General features: G+C 27.8%; 1 protein-coding gene across 1 annotated transcript in view; it reads right to left on the bottom strand.

Annotated features, from left to right (window-relative positions):
- LOC107450774 (tyrosine-protein phosphatase non-receptor type 9) overlaps positions 1–18,818 on the bottom strand; it is a 35,961-nt gene that overhangs the window by 12,104 nt on the left and 5,039 nt on the right. Inside the window, exons 4-7 of the mRNA XM_016066672.4 lie at positions 16,908–17,032; positions 15,217–15,322; positions 8,052–8,162; positions 1,338–1,921 (exon numbers count right to left, since the gene is read on the bottom strand). Coding sequence (XP_015922158.2) covers positions 1,338–1,921; positions 8,052–8,162; positions 15,217–15,322; positions 16,908–17,032 — 926 coding nt within the window. The remainder of the gene's footprint in view (positions 1–1,337; positions 1,922–8,051; positions 8,163–15,216; positions 15,323–16,907; positions 17,033–18,818) is intronic.

Here is an 18,818-nt window from a genome sequence, read left to right as displayed (position 1 = left end):
TCCATACATTAATGAAATATTAGATAACATGTCTCGTATAAGCATTAATTCTAACATAATTATGTTCCTATAATATACACAGTGAAAAGTACATGAAAAAAAATCTGAATAACATTTGAACTGATAGCAAGATTCAATAAAATTTGATGATTGAACATATGATATTTTGGAATTTTTCTGAACATGGCCACTTTAATTGTTATTCAATTTTCAGGGAAAATGTCTAAATATGGCATTTCTAAAAATATTTTATCACATCAATCATATAAACATCACTAGCATCAGCAAATTTCATCATTCCACTGATGATATAACTAAATCTAAATTTACATTTAAAATTTACATAAAAGTTTAGAGATCAATAATTGCTTATGAAAATTTTATTTCTCATAGCAGTCAACCTATAGATAAAACTTTAAAAACCAATTGAATATTACTATCATTCTATATTAATATATCAATTTTGCATTTCAACCAATGATTTAACATGACTGTTTTAAACGTCTTTTTATAATAATACTAAATTATTATAGTTAATGCCTTACAATTATTAGTTTATAATGTAAACTTCTTCCTGGTGCAACAATATGTGCATTACATCTCTCATCATTATATATGCTGACTACATTTTATAGGAGGAACATGCATGAATAGGGAGCACTTCTGTCCCTGTATTTCTATTTATGGTACTGAAAGACTTATTATGCTTTATAAAACAAATATAGAGACATAATCAAACAATAATAATAAATTCATAATGTGAGCCTTAAAACCAAATTTAAATTAATAAGTAGAAATATGCTTCATTTGACTTATCAATGTTAAAAAGACAGCAGTTGCCTGAATAATTAGCAAAACTGCCATACTACCTAATTCTTTTTTTTCAAATATTTTGCAAGCTTCACATTAAAAATGGACCACCATACATAATTTGTTCTCATTACTGCTTGTATTGAAATGGACAGAAATAGCAGCTTAATTTTACGTAAAAAGTGTAAAGGCATTACTATAACAGCCTGTCGTGGGCCAAATGAGTCGTAAAGGTTATGGCTTTACAATATCGTGACCAAAGGCAGGATTACAGCAATTTATTCATTATTGTGCACAACCCGCCTTTACTTCCCCATTTTTTTATAGGTAATTTTAATTTATTACACCCTTTCCATGTCTTTTTTTCTAGTCTTTTTTATAAAAAAATTTCAAATTTAAAAATTAATAATGGAAAAGTCTGTACGGCAGTGATTTAAATAGATTGAATATCAACTTCAATCAGAGAACTAATACAACAAAAAGGAAGAAATGTTTTTTAAAAAAAATAATAGGGAGAAAGTACAAACCTTGAAGATTCAAAGGTTCCATCAGAGCTTTTAGATTTGATATCTGCATACTCATCGTGCAAGCCTCTTCTACCTTTCCTCTGCAAATGCTCTATAAATTCTTCCAAACTCTGCCCACTTGTTAAGTCATCGTGTAAAGAATCGGCAGACATGGAAGAAGGCGTGCTCGTCTTTTCCTCGCTGGGAGAATTTTCATGAAGTGGCGAGCAAGAGGGTACTTGCACATCCTGAACAGTAAGGGATATTTCCTTAATTACTTCAACCTCCTTCTCACGATCTTCAGAGTTTTGTTTCTCGTGTATGGAGCTTTGATTTTCGCTCGACTCGTCTGTCTCTCCTTCGCTGCTGGCAAAGTGGAATAAGTGAGTAGCCAATCCATTACTTCGCATGATTGGGGGTGAGAAAGCGGATGGGGAAGTGGGAGCGGAGACAAAATCGAAGAGGTCACCGCATCGATTTGCCATGGATTTCACGCAATGCAAAAGCCATGTCTGATGATCAATGGATGCATTTCCACCAAGCTCCAAGGGTAATGAAGATAATGGCACATGAAGTGGAAGCTGAGGAACACTTACCATGTAAACCTAAAAAACATACAATATGTAAAGAAATAAAACATTTAAGATTCAACGATGAATATAATTAAGTCATACGAGGGTTGCTATTTATATTTCCGGCCTAATAATGAAAAAACAAATATGTAGGATCGAAATTGGTTTTATTGTTTTTCAAAATATTCTCCATCATGATCAATATACTTTTGCATGCGTTTGAACCAATTTTCAAAGCACTTTTTCCAGTCCGATTGAGGTAACTCCAAAACATGCGTTTTGAATGCATCAACCGCTTCTTCGGGGGTCGAAAATCGTTGTCCACGTAATTTATTTTTGATGTGTGGGAATAAGAAGAAGTCATTGGGTGCCAAATCAGGGCTGTACGGCGGATGACCCATCAGTTCGATCTTTCGCTCCATCAGAAATGCCTTTGTTTGAGTCGATGTGTGAGAGCTCGCATTGTCATAATGAAGAATGATTCGCCTGTTCTTCTGCTTTTTTCGAATTTCTCCGATGACTTCTGGCAAACAAATGGTCGTGTACAATTCAGAATTGACCGCCCTGCGTTGCTCTAACGCCACTGTTGCCACATGACCATTAATGCCGAAAAAACAGGCAATCATTTGTTTCGATGTGCTTCTTCCTCGAACAACTTTTGTTGGTTTTGCCTCGTCTTGGAAGACCCATACAGTTGATTGCTGTTTTGTTTCCGGCTCATATGCATAGATCCATGATTCGTCACCTGTGTAGATGTTATACACAACCTTTGATGTACCTTGAACGTATTTTCCCAACATTTCCGTGCACCAATCGACACGAGCCTTGTTTTGAGCGTTTGTCAGATTATGCGGGATCCAACGCGAACAAATTTTTTTTACGCTCAAATGTTCATGCAATATTTTATTGATGCTAGTCATACTAACGTCCAAAGACGCCTCTATCTCACGGTATGTCACATGACGATCTTGCTTTATCAGTTCACGCACAACATCGATCTTTTCTGGCACAACAACGGATTTTGGACGACCTGCACGGGATTCGGCCTGGATCGAACGTCGACTACGATTAAATTCGTTATCCCAATTTTTTACAGTGCTGTAGGATGGCGCTTTATCACTGAATAAAGAATTAAGTTCATCGAAGCACTCTTGTCTTGACAATCCACGTCGAAAGTTATGAAAAATAATGGCACGAAAATGTTCACGATTCAATTCCATTTTTTGAAAGAGAAGAACTTTTCAATTTACTATCAACAACACAAATGAAGCTATAATGGTAAATTGTCTGCTGAATTTATGTTTTAAAATATCAAACTTTCGATTAAAATCGTCTGTGGTCGCCTAGCAACACTTACTGTTGCCAAGGCCAGAAATATAAATAGCAACCCTCGTAACACCAATATGATAAGGTTCTGTGGTGTATTAAAACCAATTCAATTCAAAATTTATACACTTAAAAATTGTTAAAAAGTTTAAAATTTTTGGAGAAAGGTTGGTGTTTTTTCTTTTTTTTCCACTCTCTTTTACTTTAAAGAATGATTCTTTCTTCCCCCTTGCTCTTTTCATCCAATTCCTTTGAGAACAAAATATCTTATAATTCTTAGATTAGTTATATAATTACTTCAGCAAACAAAAATTTAAAAAAAAAAAAGAAAAATATAAAAATTGAATTAGTGGATAACAATTTTAGGTACTCTAAGTAAGAAAAACAAATTATGCAGTATCCCTCCTAAGCGTTTTTAGAATGGCGTTCGGCCCTGCTGTCCCTTTGATCCCTATAAATGAGTCCTCTTTGTCCTTTTTGTTAAAATCAGCCACCCATCCCTTAAAAAGGCTGCCTTTTTATTCATATTCCGTTTCTAAAAAAATTAAATCACTGTTTAAATAATAATTACACAACACTGTTATAATTATCTATTTTTATCAGTTTAATTCTGATTATTTTATTAGGATTATTCTCAATTTGTTACATTTTTATAAGCATCTCTTTTTTTGGAAGGGAATATTAATAAATTTTTTAATGTTTTTAATTTTATAAATTAGTTTTTAAATAACTTTCTTAAAAAATAAAAAAATGCAACTTTAAATGCTTATTTTCTCATGATTGTCAGATTAAACTACATAAAAATCCTTCAATGAGTACTTAGAAAAAATTTTTGCCCCTAAGTGTTGAATAAATTTCTTGCTAACGAGATTTTGTATAGAAGAACTTAAATTTTACATCAGCGAAACTATGAGACATTTTTTTCGTTATACGGTAGAGAACCAATTAATCGGGATGCTCGGGACCATCGCTATCCCGGATGACTGAATTTCCCAGTTTTCTGGATCGGCCAAAAGTGCTGTTAATCGATGTTTTATCAAACCCAAATTACAAGGAAAAAGTTAAACATATTTAAAAATAGGGAAAAAAATGAAAAGATCTCCTAATTTAAAAAAAATGTCAGAAAAATAACATTTAAAAGGATAAAAACAGTTGCAAATTCAGACAAGAAAAACAAGTTTAAAAAATACAAAATTTGCTTATTTATTTTTTGATAATAATTAAAATCCCCAAATTAACTAATATAAAACAAGATCAATAATTAAAAAACGCAATATATTTCAAACCTAATTATACTGGGGGGGGATGAAAAAAAAACTTATTAATCTAAATAAAAACAATGCTTGAAAATTATGGAGCGGAAACAATATTTAAAAAAGGCACTAACTTAAGTATTAAAACCTCATGAGAAGAGACAGGATATTATAAAATAAACGGAATAAAAAACAAAAAAAACTTAATGATAAAATTTATGAATAAAAAGAAATAATTTATTGAGTACAAAATTTATCCTAAAAGGAAAAAAAAAAGAAGAAAAAAAAACAATGCAGTAGAAAAACAGAATCAAAATTTAAAAAAAAAAAAACTATCTTCTTTATAAAATAATCACCTGCTTTTATTAACAAATAATTATATGCTTAAATTAATAAACAATCTTCTCCTTTTACTTTATTTTTTTATTAAAAGACTATTTTTAATGAATGCAGATGTGATTGCACATCAAGAAAAACTTGCTAATGATATCCCATTTCTAAGAAATCAGAATTTATTCAACAAAAAAATATTGTTTTAATAATTGATGTCAAACAGATGAATATAACTGGTGATTAAGTAATGCATTATCCGAAATAATAAAACAATTCACCATAATAAAAAACAAAACTGAGTAACTGAAGTGGATGACTTAAAATAAATCTCACATTTCACCTTTAAAATCAATACTCTCAAATGGTATTCACCATTGACTCTGACCTAACGCGTAACTCCCAGTTCCGAAACCCCCGGTTGGGAAACTTTGACCGAGAGTTCAAAAGTGATTCCACCATTATTTTTTGACCGTCGGTTTCTTAACTGCGGGTTACTTGACCGGCAGTGACAAGCGGTAGATTTCTAGCCGTATTAACAGCGTTTGTTTTCAATTCTCATTGCTATTTTTTAAAAAAACATTTCTATTAAAAGAAGAAGAAAAAAAGATTGCATCGAGTAATTAAATTTGAATCTCTCTTTTACTGGTCAAATAAAAAATATGTTTATTTTCGTTTTCCTAACTGACTTGTATTGATGAGCAAAAGGATCCGAGCTTTATTATTATGAATTTAGATATTTTATTATTATGGATATCATAAAGCCGCAAGCAACCATAGAAATGTAACTGAAATTCGATTAAAAATACTTTTATTTCACACAATTATTTAATAATTTTATTTTACACTATGATCAAGGGTATTATGCTAACATCATCGTCCTTATTCGCGTATTTTGAATCTTTTTTTTTCTTCCCCTTCATAACATACTATCGATAACTTAAACCATTGAGAAGAATTTTTTTTTAAAAATTTTAAATGAAATTGTATATAATAAACTTCTTAGTACAGCTAAGCATAAATCAACTCATTCATATTATTCAGAAGTTATAAATGACTACTATTGTGCTGCCATCTATTGTGATACTATTGTGATGATAAGAGAGAATCGACGTCGGTGATATGGTGAATAAGATAAAAAATTTTTTAAAGGAAAATGTCATAATCGGAACAAATATTCCAAAACTTTAAAATTTAAAAAAAATTATGCCTTTAAAAATTTTATTATTTTGATAATTGTACATGGAAATATATCAGTTGTATAAATGTCCCATATGTCATAAAGTAGTCAGGCTATATATTAAAAATTATAACTAAGGACGGGCATTTTAATTTCATATAGTTTTAAGCAATAAATCTCTTCCAAATGATCATATTTTTTCGAAATATTCAGCAGATTATTTTATGCTTACAAAATTCTAAATTTCCTGATTTGCAAAGTTATTTGATGCAAAATATTGTGTAGTTAAAATGTTACCTCGGATCAAAATTTGCATTGATTAAGTAATATTTATTTCAGCATAATTTCTAATATATATTTAAAATGATGTATATGTGTTTAAATTTAATTAATAGGTAGCTTTATTTTATGGATTAAAAAAGTTTTAAATTCTTTTCGTTATCTTCATATCTAAATATTGCATATTGTTCAACTCTAAACTATTTTTATTTTTGGGCAAGATCTATCATCTCGATAGATATTATCGAAATCTAAAAACATTTAATGAATTATATTCTTTTTTAAATTTTATATTTCTTTCAAGAATCGATTGTTTTCTTTCTTTTAAAAAATATGTAAAAGTTAGTTAAATTATTTACAATCTTCTTACTTACACTATTCATTTGAATTATTGTAGCCGCAATCTTTATTATTCACGACTTTTTTTTTTCGAGTGAAAAATTATTTAAGTGCTGTAACGACTACTAATAATAATTTGAGAAATATATATAGCATCTTCTGTAGAAGATATTGATTCAAGAAAATTTAATTTTCATTTTATTAATAAGCTTTTATTTGATATAAATTAATTATAGTTACATCTAGTAAAAAAAATGATCTTATTAAACATAAAAAAAGCAACCGAACATCAAAATAAAGTGTTATTTAATTTTCCTTTTATTAATATATTTTCAATTTATTAATATTATGGTATGCCATATTTTTTTGAAGGCAAGGCAAGGATATAAATTAATTATAGTTGCATCAAGTGAAAAATATTGACCTCATTGAACATAAGCAACCGAACATGAAAAGTGTTATTTTTGAAAACATAAATAAATAAAAAATTGCCTTCTTTATATCCGCGTTTGCTCAAACCGGGGAAATCTGCAGGTTAAAAATACAAAAAAAGAATCGAAATTCAAAACAATTAAAATTATCAAACGAAAAAGAGCAGAAATATAAAAAATACCGACAAAGAAAACGAAGTAAATGAACAAACACTAGTTTACTGCTCATGCGCGGTTACTCTAACCGGGAATATCTTCAGGTTAAAGTTACTTAACTCTGGGTAAGAGTAACTCGCAGCTACGCACACGGTGAAATGAAATTTTGGACTCTGACCTGGAGTTGCTCTCATAAAACCTGTTTTGAACTCTGACTGAGGGTTAGGGTCAATGGTGAATACGGGCGTTAGTCAGATGTTTCAAGTTCCTTAACTCGAACATTTATTGGTATGCTTCTGCAATGCATTTTCCCCACCCCCTCGTAAATCAAATAGAAAACGAAATCAGCTTACCACTCCTTTAAGTTTGATTGATGGCAGCTTATCAGAAAAAGAAAATAAACACCGGAGAAAGTAAAACATTTGTCCCTTCAAATAGAAAACGAAATCAGCTTACCACTCCTTTAAGTTTGATTGATGGCAGCTTATCAGAAAAAGAAAATAAACACCGGAGAAAGTAAAACATTTGTCCCTTCCCTACCCCTTCTGGATCTAATGATCTTCAAGGTCAGGGGAAGAATTGAAGTTCCACTGGGCAAGTGAGGAGAAGAATTCCTCCCTTTCCCTCTGCTCAACTATAGGATGAGACAAATTTCAGCTTTTTTTTATAATCGTTATAGTACTTTTAAATAGCGGGAAAACCAAGCGAAATTCTTCCCGGTTTTCTGGATACCGGATAAATGGTTCTCTACTGTATAAGTTATTGATTCACTGAAATAAGTGAATCAATAGTCTCGGGTTTTGCGGAATTCCGAAAAATAGTGGAAGAATCACATGCCTGAAATAAATTTTTTATTTTTCAGTACTTACTCTGTCTCGTAACTTTTCTCTGACGAACAAGCGAAGAATTTTAAAAGGAGCTTTGAACCATAATGGTGCTGTCACAATAAGAACTTTTTTAAGTCTAGCTGGATAGCCACCCTAAGACAAAAATACATTTCACAATCAAACTACAAATTTGTTTCTAATATCATTCTTAAATAAGATTATAAAATTCTTGGATATTCATTAAAATTCATATTTTTTGTTTAAATGCAAAAAAAATAATAAATTCAATAAATAAATAAATTACTACATTGGTATTGGAATCTAAACTGTTTGATGCAGTTTAAATTAAAAAGATAAAAAATAATTACTTTTTTTTATACACTTTCCCAAATTTAAATTTTTCTCTGGATTTTAAAGCATCTTCGCAAATAAATTCTATGTCAAAATGTTTTTATCTATGAGCTTTTAAACTAATTTTTTGAAGCTTTTCAGTAACTAAAGAGAGCTATTTGTGTGAAGTAGGATCAATTTTATTATCAAAATGCCTATACTTTTTCACAACAAAAATATTAATTCAATTCTTTATACAATTCAAAAGAAATTTCAATTACTTTCAACATATTCTGCAACTTTTCTTTTTATCATTTTAATATATATTTTACTCTAGGCATACAGATTTTCTTTTCTCTTAAAAGTTAATCAAGTTTCGTTATATGTGTGACATGACAAATCAAATACTGAAGAGGGACCTATCAGTTGACCAATCAGGGCTGCTACATAAATAGAAGAATAAAATTCCTTGACATTTCCAGATATATTTCAAAAAATTCCAGTCACATTTCACAGCATTACATGCTATGAAATGTGATGCAGTTGACAATGCGGTATATATACTGTTTCAAAATATACTGTGAACCACAAAATATATTTGTAATTTGTACATTATATTGATTTATTTAAAATATATATATATAACTATGCAGAAATTTATTATAAATATTTTATATATATATATTTTATTTATTTGAAATGCCTGGAAAAAAATTATGTCTTTACGAAACAAAATTCTTGTAGTGTATCAATAGAAACTAATGTAGAAATTTATGTCTACACAAAAAAAAAAGAATAAGTATTCCAAAAATATCTATTAAAATATGAAATTAATGTTATAATTAATAGGTATTAAACTCAATTGAAAGCTAAAGGATCAAAGATACAAAAAGTAAGCTGTATCGTCTTCAAATCTTTTTGAAAGGGGATACACAGGGATGAGATTAGCCAAAAGGCAAAAAAGCTGAATTTCCACGATAGTAAATTTTACGCAAGTGCAAACCTTTAATCATAAATTCCAGACAGTTTAAGGTAATAAATAATGTGTTGACATACAATTGTGTACTAATCTATCATTATATTAATGATTACATTGATACTTAACATTTAGTGAAAATAAAAATTACCAATTGAAAAAATAAAGCTAGAAATTATATTTTTCCTGAGTTCACATGAGAAACAATTATTGCTTGAAAAACTACCTGGTTTAGCAAATTAAAACTACTGAGAATATACATTAATATTTCATTTCTTTTAATAAATACTGTTATGTGATTTATAGTAAATATATCAGTAATATTACTTTTTAAATTTTATTGAAAAAAAAACTTTAACAATGGACCGAATCATTATGTTCATATTATAGTCTAATCTAACTAGAGCCCTCTGAAACATGTCAATAACAGTGAAGTAGAAATATATAGTACCTCCTTAACATACAAAAATTGCTATTTTAGTTTGAAAAATTATATGACAATCAGCAACTGTTTAGATAATTGTTTTTTATTTGATAAGAATTTTGCATTTTATAGCATAAATAACAGCAATTATAAATAAAATTTTGATGATGAGTTAACTCTTTTTCCAAAAAAAAAAAAATTAAAATTTAATTAAATCGCTTTTTAAGTGATTGCTTTTGTCTGCTATATCTTTTATGTTTGCTATATTTAGTCGTTAGTCCATCTTCAAACATCTTGTGGCAAATCCTATTTTTTCTTCTTTGCAAGAACAGGATGTAAGTTTTGAATACATTCCCTTCCAGTTTCTCTGATGTTGTAACACTTACATATACTAATAATCGTCGTTAGAAAAACAGTCACCTTTGTAGTAACTAATTATAAAAAAAATTTACTTCTTACAAGAATCGCGATAGTTGATCTTAAAATTGCGTGAACATAAATAACAATTATGGATTTTGAAATCACATGAATATGAAACTAGATATACGATTTTGAAAATGAGAAAATACAAACTGGGATATAGAATTTTTAAAACGTGTAAATACAAATCACGATTCATAATTTTTAGATCGCGTAAATACAAATCATGATGGCAATTTTTAGATTACATAAATAAGAATTATGATGCATAATTTTTAGATTGCGTGAATGCGAATCCCAATGCCTTATTTAAAATCACGTATAAATACGAAAATCAATGCTTGATGTTATAAACCGCATGAGCAAATCAAGACATTGAATTTTAAACTTGCGTGAATACGAATCGCTACATAGGTTTTTAAAAAGGCGTAAATGCGAATCACAATATCGGATTTTTAAATCTCGTAAATAAGAATGGCAACGTACAATATTCAAATCGCGAGCATAAGAATCGCAACAGGCAAATATGAAAAGCTATGTTTGATATTAAAATCGTGTGAATAAGAATCGAGATATTAGCAGATTCCAGGCTTGGGACCTCTAAAAGGCTTGTCAGAAGCAGCGTCGTTTGAACTACGAAAATCGGATCTATCTGGAGGGCGGGTAAAAAATTCGGAAAATCTTATCTGCTGCGTGTAAAAGGGGAGAAAATAGCTAAAATAAGTAAAAATGAGAAAGGATTGGTAGCTATGTAGTTTGAATTTTCTGTTTCTCCTTGAAAATCGGTGAATTTTCTGAAAAAGTGAAATACTTATAAAAAAAAGTGAAATTTTTAGAAAATCTGAATTTTTGATAACAAAGCTGAAATTCAAGAGATAAAAGTGAAAAAAGCGGAAATCCGCTAAAAAGCGGAAAAATCTCATCCCTGATGATACATTAAAGACTTAATTAGACAAGAACTGAAAACAAGACCGGAATATTAAAAAAAAAGCGCAATTTATTTTACTCTCGGTAATAAAATAAATTAGAGATTTAACTAAATTGAGAGTGAAAACAAGATGGCAGAAACATACAGGGTAAAAAAATCTCATTATTCTTGAATATAATAAATACAGAAATGCAAAATAAAAACAACTGACGAAGTATTATAAAAAAAATTAATTTTCAAAACTGATATCAGGGGATGATCCAGGTAGAAATAGGGGCTATTTTGCGACCTTATCACAACATGCAAAATCTAAAAAGCGGCCCTTAAACAAAATTCAAATTCCAAAAAATTGGCCTATTCAGTAAATTCTTATTTGTAAAAACGACGCGTTTACGAAGTTACAATTTGTAAAAATAGCTCTCTATTGTGTAGTAATAGTGTGCTAGATATATCGAATTCGGAAAACATTGCATGAAGTGGAAAATGGCGAAATGATTATCATTCGATGACGTGAAGTTACTATGGAATTGTCTCGATTGAATGCATCAAAGAGTAATAACTCTAATTTGAATGTCATAATAACATCATATTAAAAATATTAGAATTCAAAATAATATGTGAAAACGCTGAAAAAAATTATAACTGCCAAAATAGAAAATAGTACCAAATATCATGACACTTAGAACAGGGTTCCCACTCTTTTATCAAAGCAAAAATTAAGCACTTTTAAGGACTTTTATCAAAAAAATTAAGGACATTTTTTTGTAGAAATTAAGGACTTTAAAAATGATTATTTATCATCGAATAAAACATCATAGATTAATAATAATAGATTAAAAAAATGGAATAGCTTTTCTTCAACTCAGTCATCCTTTAAAAAATTTTAAAAAAAACTAAATAAAGAAATGTTTAATACAAATAATCTGTATTTAATTAAGATTAAATTGCATTTAATCACCTCACATAGCTTTTAAGAATATAAAGAAAAACTCAAAGAATTCAGATTAAACATTAAAATTTTCTATTTTAAAAATAGAAAGAAATTGTGTTAACAGATAGAAATATATAAATTAAGATGGTAAATTCATTAAATTAATAAAAAGAAACTAACATTAAAGAAACTAACAAATATAAGTTTATTGAGATTAAGACAATTATTCTAAACCAAGTAAAACCTAATTATAATAAGCTAAAGATTTATTAAAATCACAAAATATAAAAAATTTAATGATTAAAATCAGAATATATTCAGTACCTAATAATCAGGAAAAAAGAAATAAATAAACTACAAGGAAAACTTATTAATTAAAATTAAGAATTGAGAAACAGAAATGATAATTAAAATAAGTGCTAACATAAATATTGAAACACAGGACAAGGCAGGATGTAATGATCAATTGAAATAAAAATCAAAAAATTCCATATCTAAAAATTGAAAATGAAATGAAATAATTCATTAAGTACAAAATTTATTGTGAATGAAGGGAAAAAAACAGCAAAACATAGTGGAATTGGAAACATCATTCATAAAAAAAGATGGAATTAGAATTTCTCCAATTAAAAAGTATTGTGTCTTGTATAGAAATTAAAGGAACTAAATTAATCGACGATAAAAAAAATTTGTTCTTAATAAAGTATTGTCTGAAATTATAAAACAATAATTTGTCAAATAAATCAAAGGCAATGAAAATTGGATGCAAATATGGTTTATATATATATATATTACTTATTATAAAATAGGGAATAATGAATAGTGATTTGGTCGAATAGTCAAATATCTGGTCAAATAAAACGGCCACCTACCCAGTGATCAAACAACATTTTTTTAAAAAAATCCTTAAGAATTTTTATTGTTTATGTAAAAATAGGCCTGGGCATTGTAAGAAATTTTATATCGTGATTTATCGTCAGTCAGACATCGCGATGTATCGCAATTTAACATATGTTTGAAATTTATCAATGAGAGATCTTTAAATCAATCAAAAATAAATTTATAACAAAAGAAAATGTTAATGCTATAAAAAAAAAATTTATTCTATAACATCAATAGCATTGCTTAATTTTTTCAATTAAAATAAAGATGGATTGACTTAAGACTGTCTTAAGGATTGACTTGCCTTAAAGTAAAAACAAACACAAGATTTATTTAAATTTTTTTTTAAATTAAAAATGACTTAGATTTTTTAAAAATAATAATAAAACTGTTACAAAATATTTTACATACATTACAAATTAAAAAAAAGAAAGAAAATGTCCACTTAAATAAAACATTTTTTAAATTATTTGTTGAAAAAAAAATGTGCTTTTGAAACATTGTTAGGCTTTTGTTAATTACTTATTTAAAATAATAAAGTTGTATTGACTAATGGTCAAATGGTTTTAATGTAAGTTTTTTTATTTATTTATTATTATTTTCCTTTCTGAAAATGAAATAGACTAAAGATTTAAATGTTTAAAAATAATACTCACTATCTGACAAATTATTGAACGAACATGTATTGAAGGAATTTTTTAAAAAATATAGATATATATTCTATATTTAAGAGCACTATTGTTAAATTATTGAAAAACGTTAAAATATTGCTTAACTTTTTATTTATTTAAAAAAAATTTTGTCATTTTAACTAACAACCAAATTAAAAAAAAAAAGAAAGAAAGAAAGAACACAAACTCTGTTTCAATTTCTTCAAAAATAAAAGCAAATTAATTAAATGTAGGCTTTGTTCTAATTTTTTTTAACTAAAAGCAACTGAAGCTTTATTGGTTTAAAAGCTAATCAAATTATTATACTTAAAAAACTAAACTCAATGGCGCGACAGCCCATAGAGGACCAAGGCCTACTATGCCCATATTAGTTTTCTTAACCTTGGGCTCTGGGGTGCAACGTGAATTAAATATATTTTTTAAAAAAAATTACTTTTTATGACAAAATATAAATTACTTAAATACAAAATATATAAAATATTAAATTGTATCACTTTTAAAAAAATTGTGGATATTTTCCCAAGATAAAAAAATTGTTCCAACCAACTAGTGATACTAGAAATTAAGGACTTTTAAGGACCGTGAATCAAAATTAAGTACTTTTAAGGGCCCTTAATTTTCAAAATAAAAATTAAGCAGTTTTTAATGGCTTTTAAGGACCGTGGGAACCCTGTAGAATGAATCCTCACATTGTAAAAGCATCAAGTATTAACTCGAACTCGAAAATCGTAATAGCATCATATTTAAAATATCGGAATTCTAAAAACTACATGAGAAGGAGCAAAAAAAATTATAAGTTGGGAAAACTATCACGAAATGACGTGAAATTTCAATGGGGACAAATCGAACACATCAGAAAGTGATACCTCAAAATCGAAAGACATTGCATTAAAAATACCAGAATTTGAAAAATCTATAGCGATGTGCCAAAAAACTATAAGAAATCTATAAATATTTACCATGGAATCTTAAGGAATAAAGCACGCCAAAAATTGATGGTAATATCACATTAGAATAATAAATCAATTTATTAAAAAAAGAGAAAGTAAAAGAAACATGCCGAAAAGGCTTACGATATCTATCAGAAAATAGCATGGATCTGAAAAATCACGTGAAAAGTGCTAAAAAAATAACTAAGTGTTAAAAAAAAACTATCACCAAACGATTTAAAATTAGGATGGAAACACCATGAATCGAAGGTATCAAAAAGTGATAACTCAACCATCCAAATTCTAACATCATAACAGCATGGTATTAAAAATAAAGGAACCAGAAAAACCATGTTAAAGGAGCCGAAAAAATTATAAATAACTGCGGATAAACTATTATTAAACGACATAAAATTGCAATGGATCACAATATCAAAATTTTACCTGATTTTTTGAACAATTTCAAAATTCCCTGACTTTCCCAGATAGCAACCCTGACCAATTATAAGCATTACACCACTATATTCAATGGACACAGACTTTGCTGCATCATGCTTAAATGACTATTTAAAAAAATTTTTGAAATTGTTTTAAATTTCATACCATCCTAAGAAATGAAAATGTATATTCTAACTGAAAGTTTAATAAAGAAATAAAATCACCAAATTAAATAATTGTGAACACAAACATACTACTACATATTTTGCTTTACTCACTTTTAATAGAGTCAGCATTTTTTGACTTAGTTCATAATCAAAGTTTGAATACTTGCTATCATGCATATTATAAATGAATACAACCCCACATCTTTGAGTCTGAAAACTGAAGTAATTCAAAAATTAAAAATATGCATTATATAACAAATATTTACATAAATATTAAGTAATTAACTTTTAAGTTGATAATACTAGTTCAATATGTCATTCGGTAAAAATTGAAAAAAAAGTCAATGAAAAGCATGTTTCCATAATTTGAGAATTTTGAAAACAAGAATGAGTAGTTAAATGTATAGGATACATTTACTGGTATTTATTGAATAGGATACTAATAAATACCAGGAAGACAGGAAACTTATTAATAGATACCCATACTCAGCTCAGAGATAAATACCAAAGAGCACATACCATTTATAATTTATATCAGAGACAAACACCATTTATAATTTATAGTCTTTTTTAAAGGGAATCATGATTTGTTTGAACCATAATTCTGATGATGAAAGAAATATTTTTAATTTATTCAAACAAAATTACAATTTAAAATATAACAGAAACATAACAATGTAGTTTTAAAAAAATTATAACACCCCATATAAAGAGCTGTATTTTTGTGACATCATTGCAGGGTTGCCACTAGGGTAGGACTACAAAAAAAGTTGCTTCAAATTAGTTGGAAAGAAAACTTGGGAAAAGATACTTTTATGGGGGGTGGTCCATAACAACCCGGGAGACATTTTTAATAAATCTTGACAGTAAAAAACAAAATTTGTGGAAAAGAACTTATCATTTTAAACTTTTTTAAAAAAAGTACAAAAACTACTTAAGAAAATGGCTTGAAACTTTAAAAATTTTTACGATATTCAAATCAAATTTTTATTTTATTTTATTAGTTGCCATATATGATTCACTACAAAATTAAGAAAAAACAAATTTAAATTTTTCTGCGTATGCACGGTATAAAAGAATCACTTCAATTACTAATAACTTGGGCAGTTTCAACAAATCTTTCTCAAATTTCAAAAGAATAAGTTTGTGATAAATTTTAAATTGATCTAAAAATTTTGTTTAATTTTATTAAATATTTTTAAAGTTATAGCAAAAAAAAAAAAAAAAAAAACATTTGAGGAAAAAAAAAGAGTTTTTTGTGAAATGTCCATATTTCCATAAATATTTAAACTAGGTTAGGTTTATGAAATTTTGTGCAATTATTACAGATAATAACCGAAATAATTGTTACAAGTTACAAATTCATTGCTACATTTTTCGGCATAGGGTATTCAAAAACACTATTTTCCGTCTGTAATTTACTGTCTGTCCCTCAAACCTTTAAACTTTATTGATAAGTATGAGAAATCACATGATTTAAACACTTCTGAAGTTATAAAATGATTCTTTAAGTATTTCTTGAGAAATATGAAAAAATGTAGTATAGAAGTGTTTCCATTATTTTCTCCATCCCCTGTAATGTTTAATACTTAAATAGTAAAATACAATTGGTACTTATAGCTTTATAAATTTATAGTAAAATGTTTTCATGGCTGATTATAGCACACAATAAATATAATAAATCTCCTTACAAAATTTTTGTATAAAAAAGCCTCAATTAAATTAAAAAAATACTTTATATAATAATGAAATATAAATGTTCAAAATGTGTAAATAAATTTTTTTAATATATATATTCATACCTTTCCAAAGCAACATCCAACTGGTAAACAACTCCTTGCAATGTTACATTATGAGAACTTTGAAAAGGATTATGCTTGCCAGCAGTGAAAAGAGCCAAAGCTGCTCCCCCAGAATCCCTTGTTGGCTAAACAAATATAGGCAAACATTATTTAAATCCTCAAAATCAAAAATAATTAATTAGGATACACATAGCTAATGGCACTTAGAATGAGCTAATGATCTTAGCTAACATATATAGATAATTTAATGCTGTAATTCAGTGTTTTCATTACAGAAAAAAATGGGAGAGAATTTCTCACCCTTTCTCAAAAACAGGGTGAGATTTCAAAAAGTTAAGTGAGATTTCTAAAAATTAAAAAACACGAATGGACTTGGAAAAAAAAATTCTTTAATTATAATACATTTTTAACATCTTCTAATTTCTAAGCCCTTGAATATTTTTGCTGCATTATCATACGGAAAATGTTCCAGCACATTTTTCACAGCCTTGAACTTTTACAAATTGCTGTAAATTATTAAAGAGGAAGTTTGGTAATTCATTAATAGCTAAAAATAGAGCTAACTTTAAACAACTTATTATGAAGGACTCTTTTTTTTTTCTCAACACTTTTCAAAATGGCGAAGACGTAATTTTTTCCGAAATTTAAAAGATACGCACATTTTAAAATTGATTAATAGAGTGCGCAAACTTCTGGCATTAATCATTTTTTAATGGGCAAAAAGAAAAAAATATGTGAGATTCTCGTGCTGTAGTGAAAACACTGTAATTGTAGATCTAGCAAAATGCAGTAATGCTTTTCAGGGAATTATGTGCTATTTTTTTTTTATAACTGTTAGGACCTTGTAACAGTTTTTTGTGACTGTAATATCAAGTTTAGTGCATCTTTTGTCATGTTTATTATGAGACAGGTACAAAATGCCAGCATGAAAAACAGTCACAGTTTGGAGAAAATGAAAATCAATTCATATTTAATATTTAAAGCTGCTGTGTTTAAACACATAAAAAAAAGCAAAATTTGAGAACTTTTTTAATAATCTCAATGATTGCCATATTATGACATTTTCAGCATTCGAAAATTCTTTTTCAAGCGATTAGTCTATTTTAAAGTCAAGACGATTATTTTGAGCAAGATAGTATACAGTTTAAAACTAAAGCTTAGCTCTGCTTCTATGACACTCAAACTGAGATTTTTCCTTTCTTTGCCTAAGAGCTTTGAAGAACAACTCGAATAGCCCAAGAGCTGGAAGAAACTCGAATTTGCTAAACACAAACAAAATTATATACTTAAGGTATCAAAAATCAATATTGAAAAAGTGTTTTAAAAATAGATAACATCCAATACAAGAACAAAAAAGCATAGTAAGAAAATTCACTAGGAGTCTCAGATTCATGGAATCTGTGTTTGATGTTTGACCTTCTTCAGAAAGTGAATGATTGAGAAAATCCAAAGTATAGAATACTGACAGCGAATAAAATACACAAGGAAGGGAGTTTACTTTACATGAAAACAAGATCTAAATCATACTGTTTTTAGTATTAAGAACTTTGCCTTGTCCTCTAAATTTTGAATAAAATAAATAATTCATTAATAAAGATATGTTTTTGAAGGGAAAAAATTATTCTAATTACATATTTTTTATTTTAAATATTCTAACAAAAGTGTAGATTTAAGAAATTGTTTTCTGTTTATAATTCTAAAAAAAAATGTTCAGTTGTCAAACACACCCAAAATTAATTTTTGGAGTACTAGAATTATGAAGAAAAAAAATAAATAATTGAATAATGAGATAGTAAAACATAGTTTTTCTCACTTGCAAATTTAATAATATTGTTCAAATTCTTACTGAAAAATTCTTTTACTAAAAAATTTAACAGCAACTATATAAATATTAACATTTCATACAGAATT

Source organism: Parasteatoda tepidariorum, chromosome 10, assembly GCF_982258835.1.
Source record: "Parasteatoda tepidariorum strain Cologne lab strain chromosome 10, Ptep-v5.0, whole genome shotgun sequence".
In the NCBI taxonomy this organism is placed as follows: Eukaryota; Metazoa; Arthropoda; class Arachnida; order Araneae; family Theridiidae; genus Parasteatoda; species Parasteatoda tepidariorum.
Note: the sequence above shows the minus strand (reverse complement) of the source record. Positions and strands in the feature narration are given on the sequence as shown.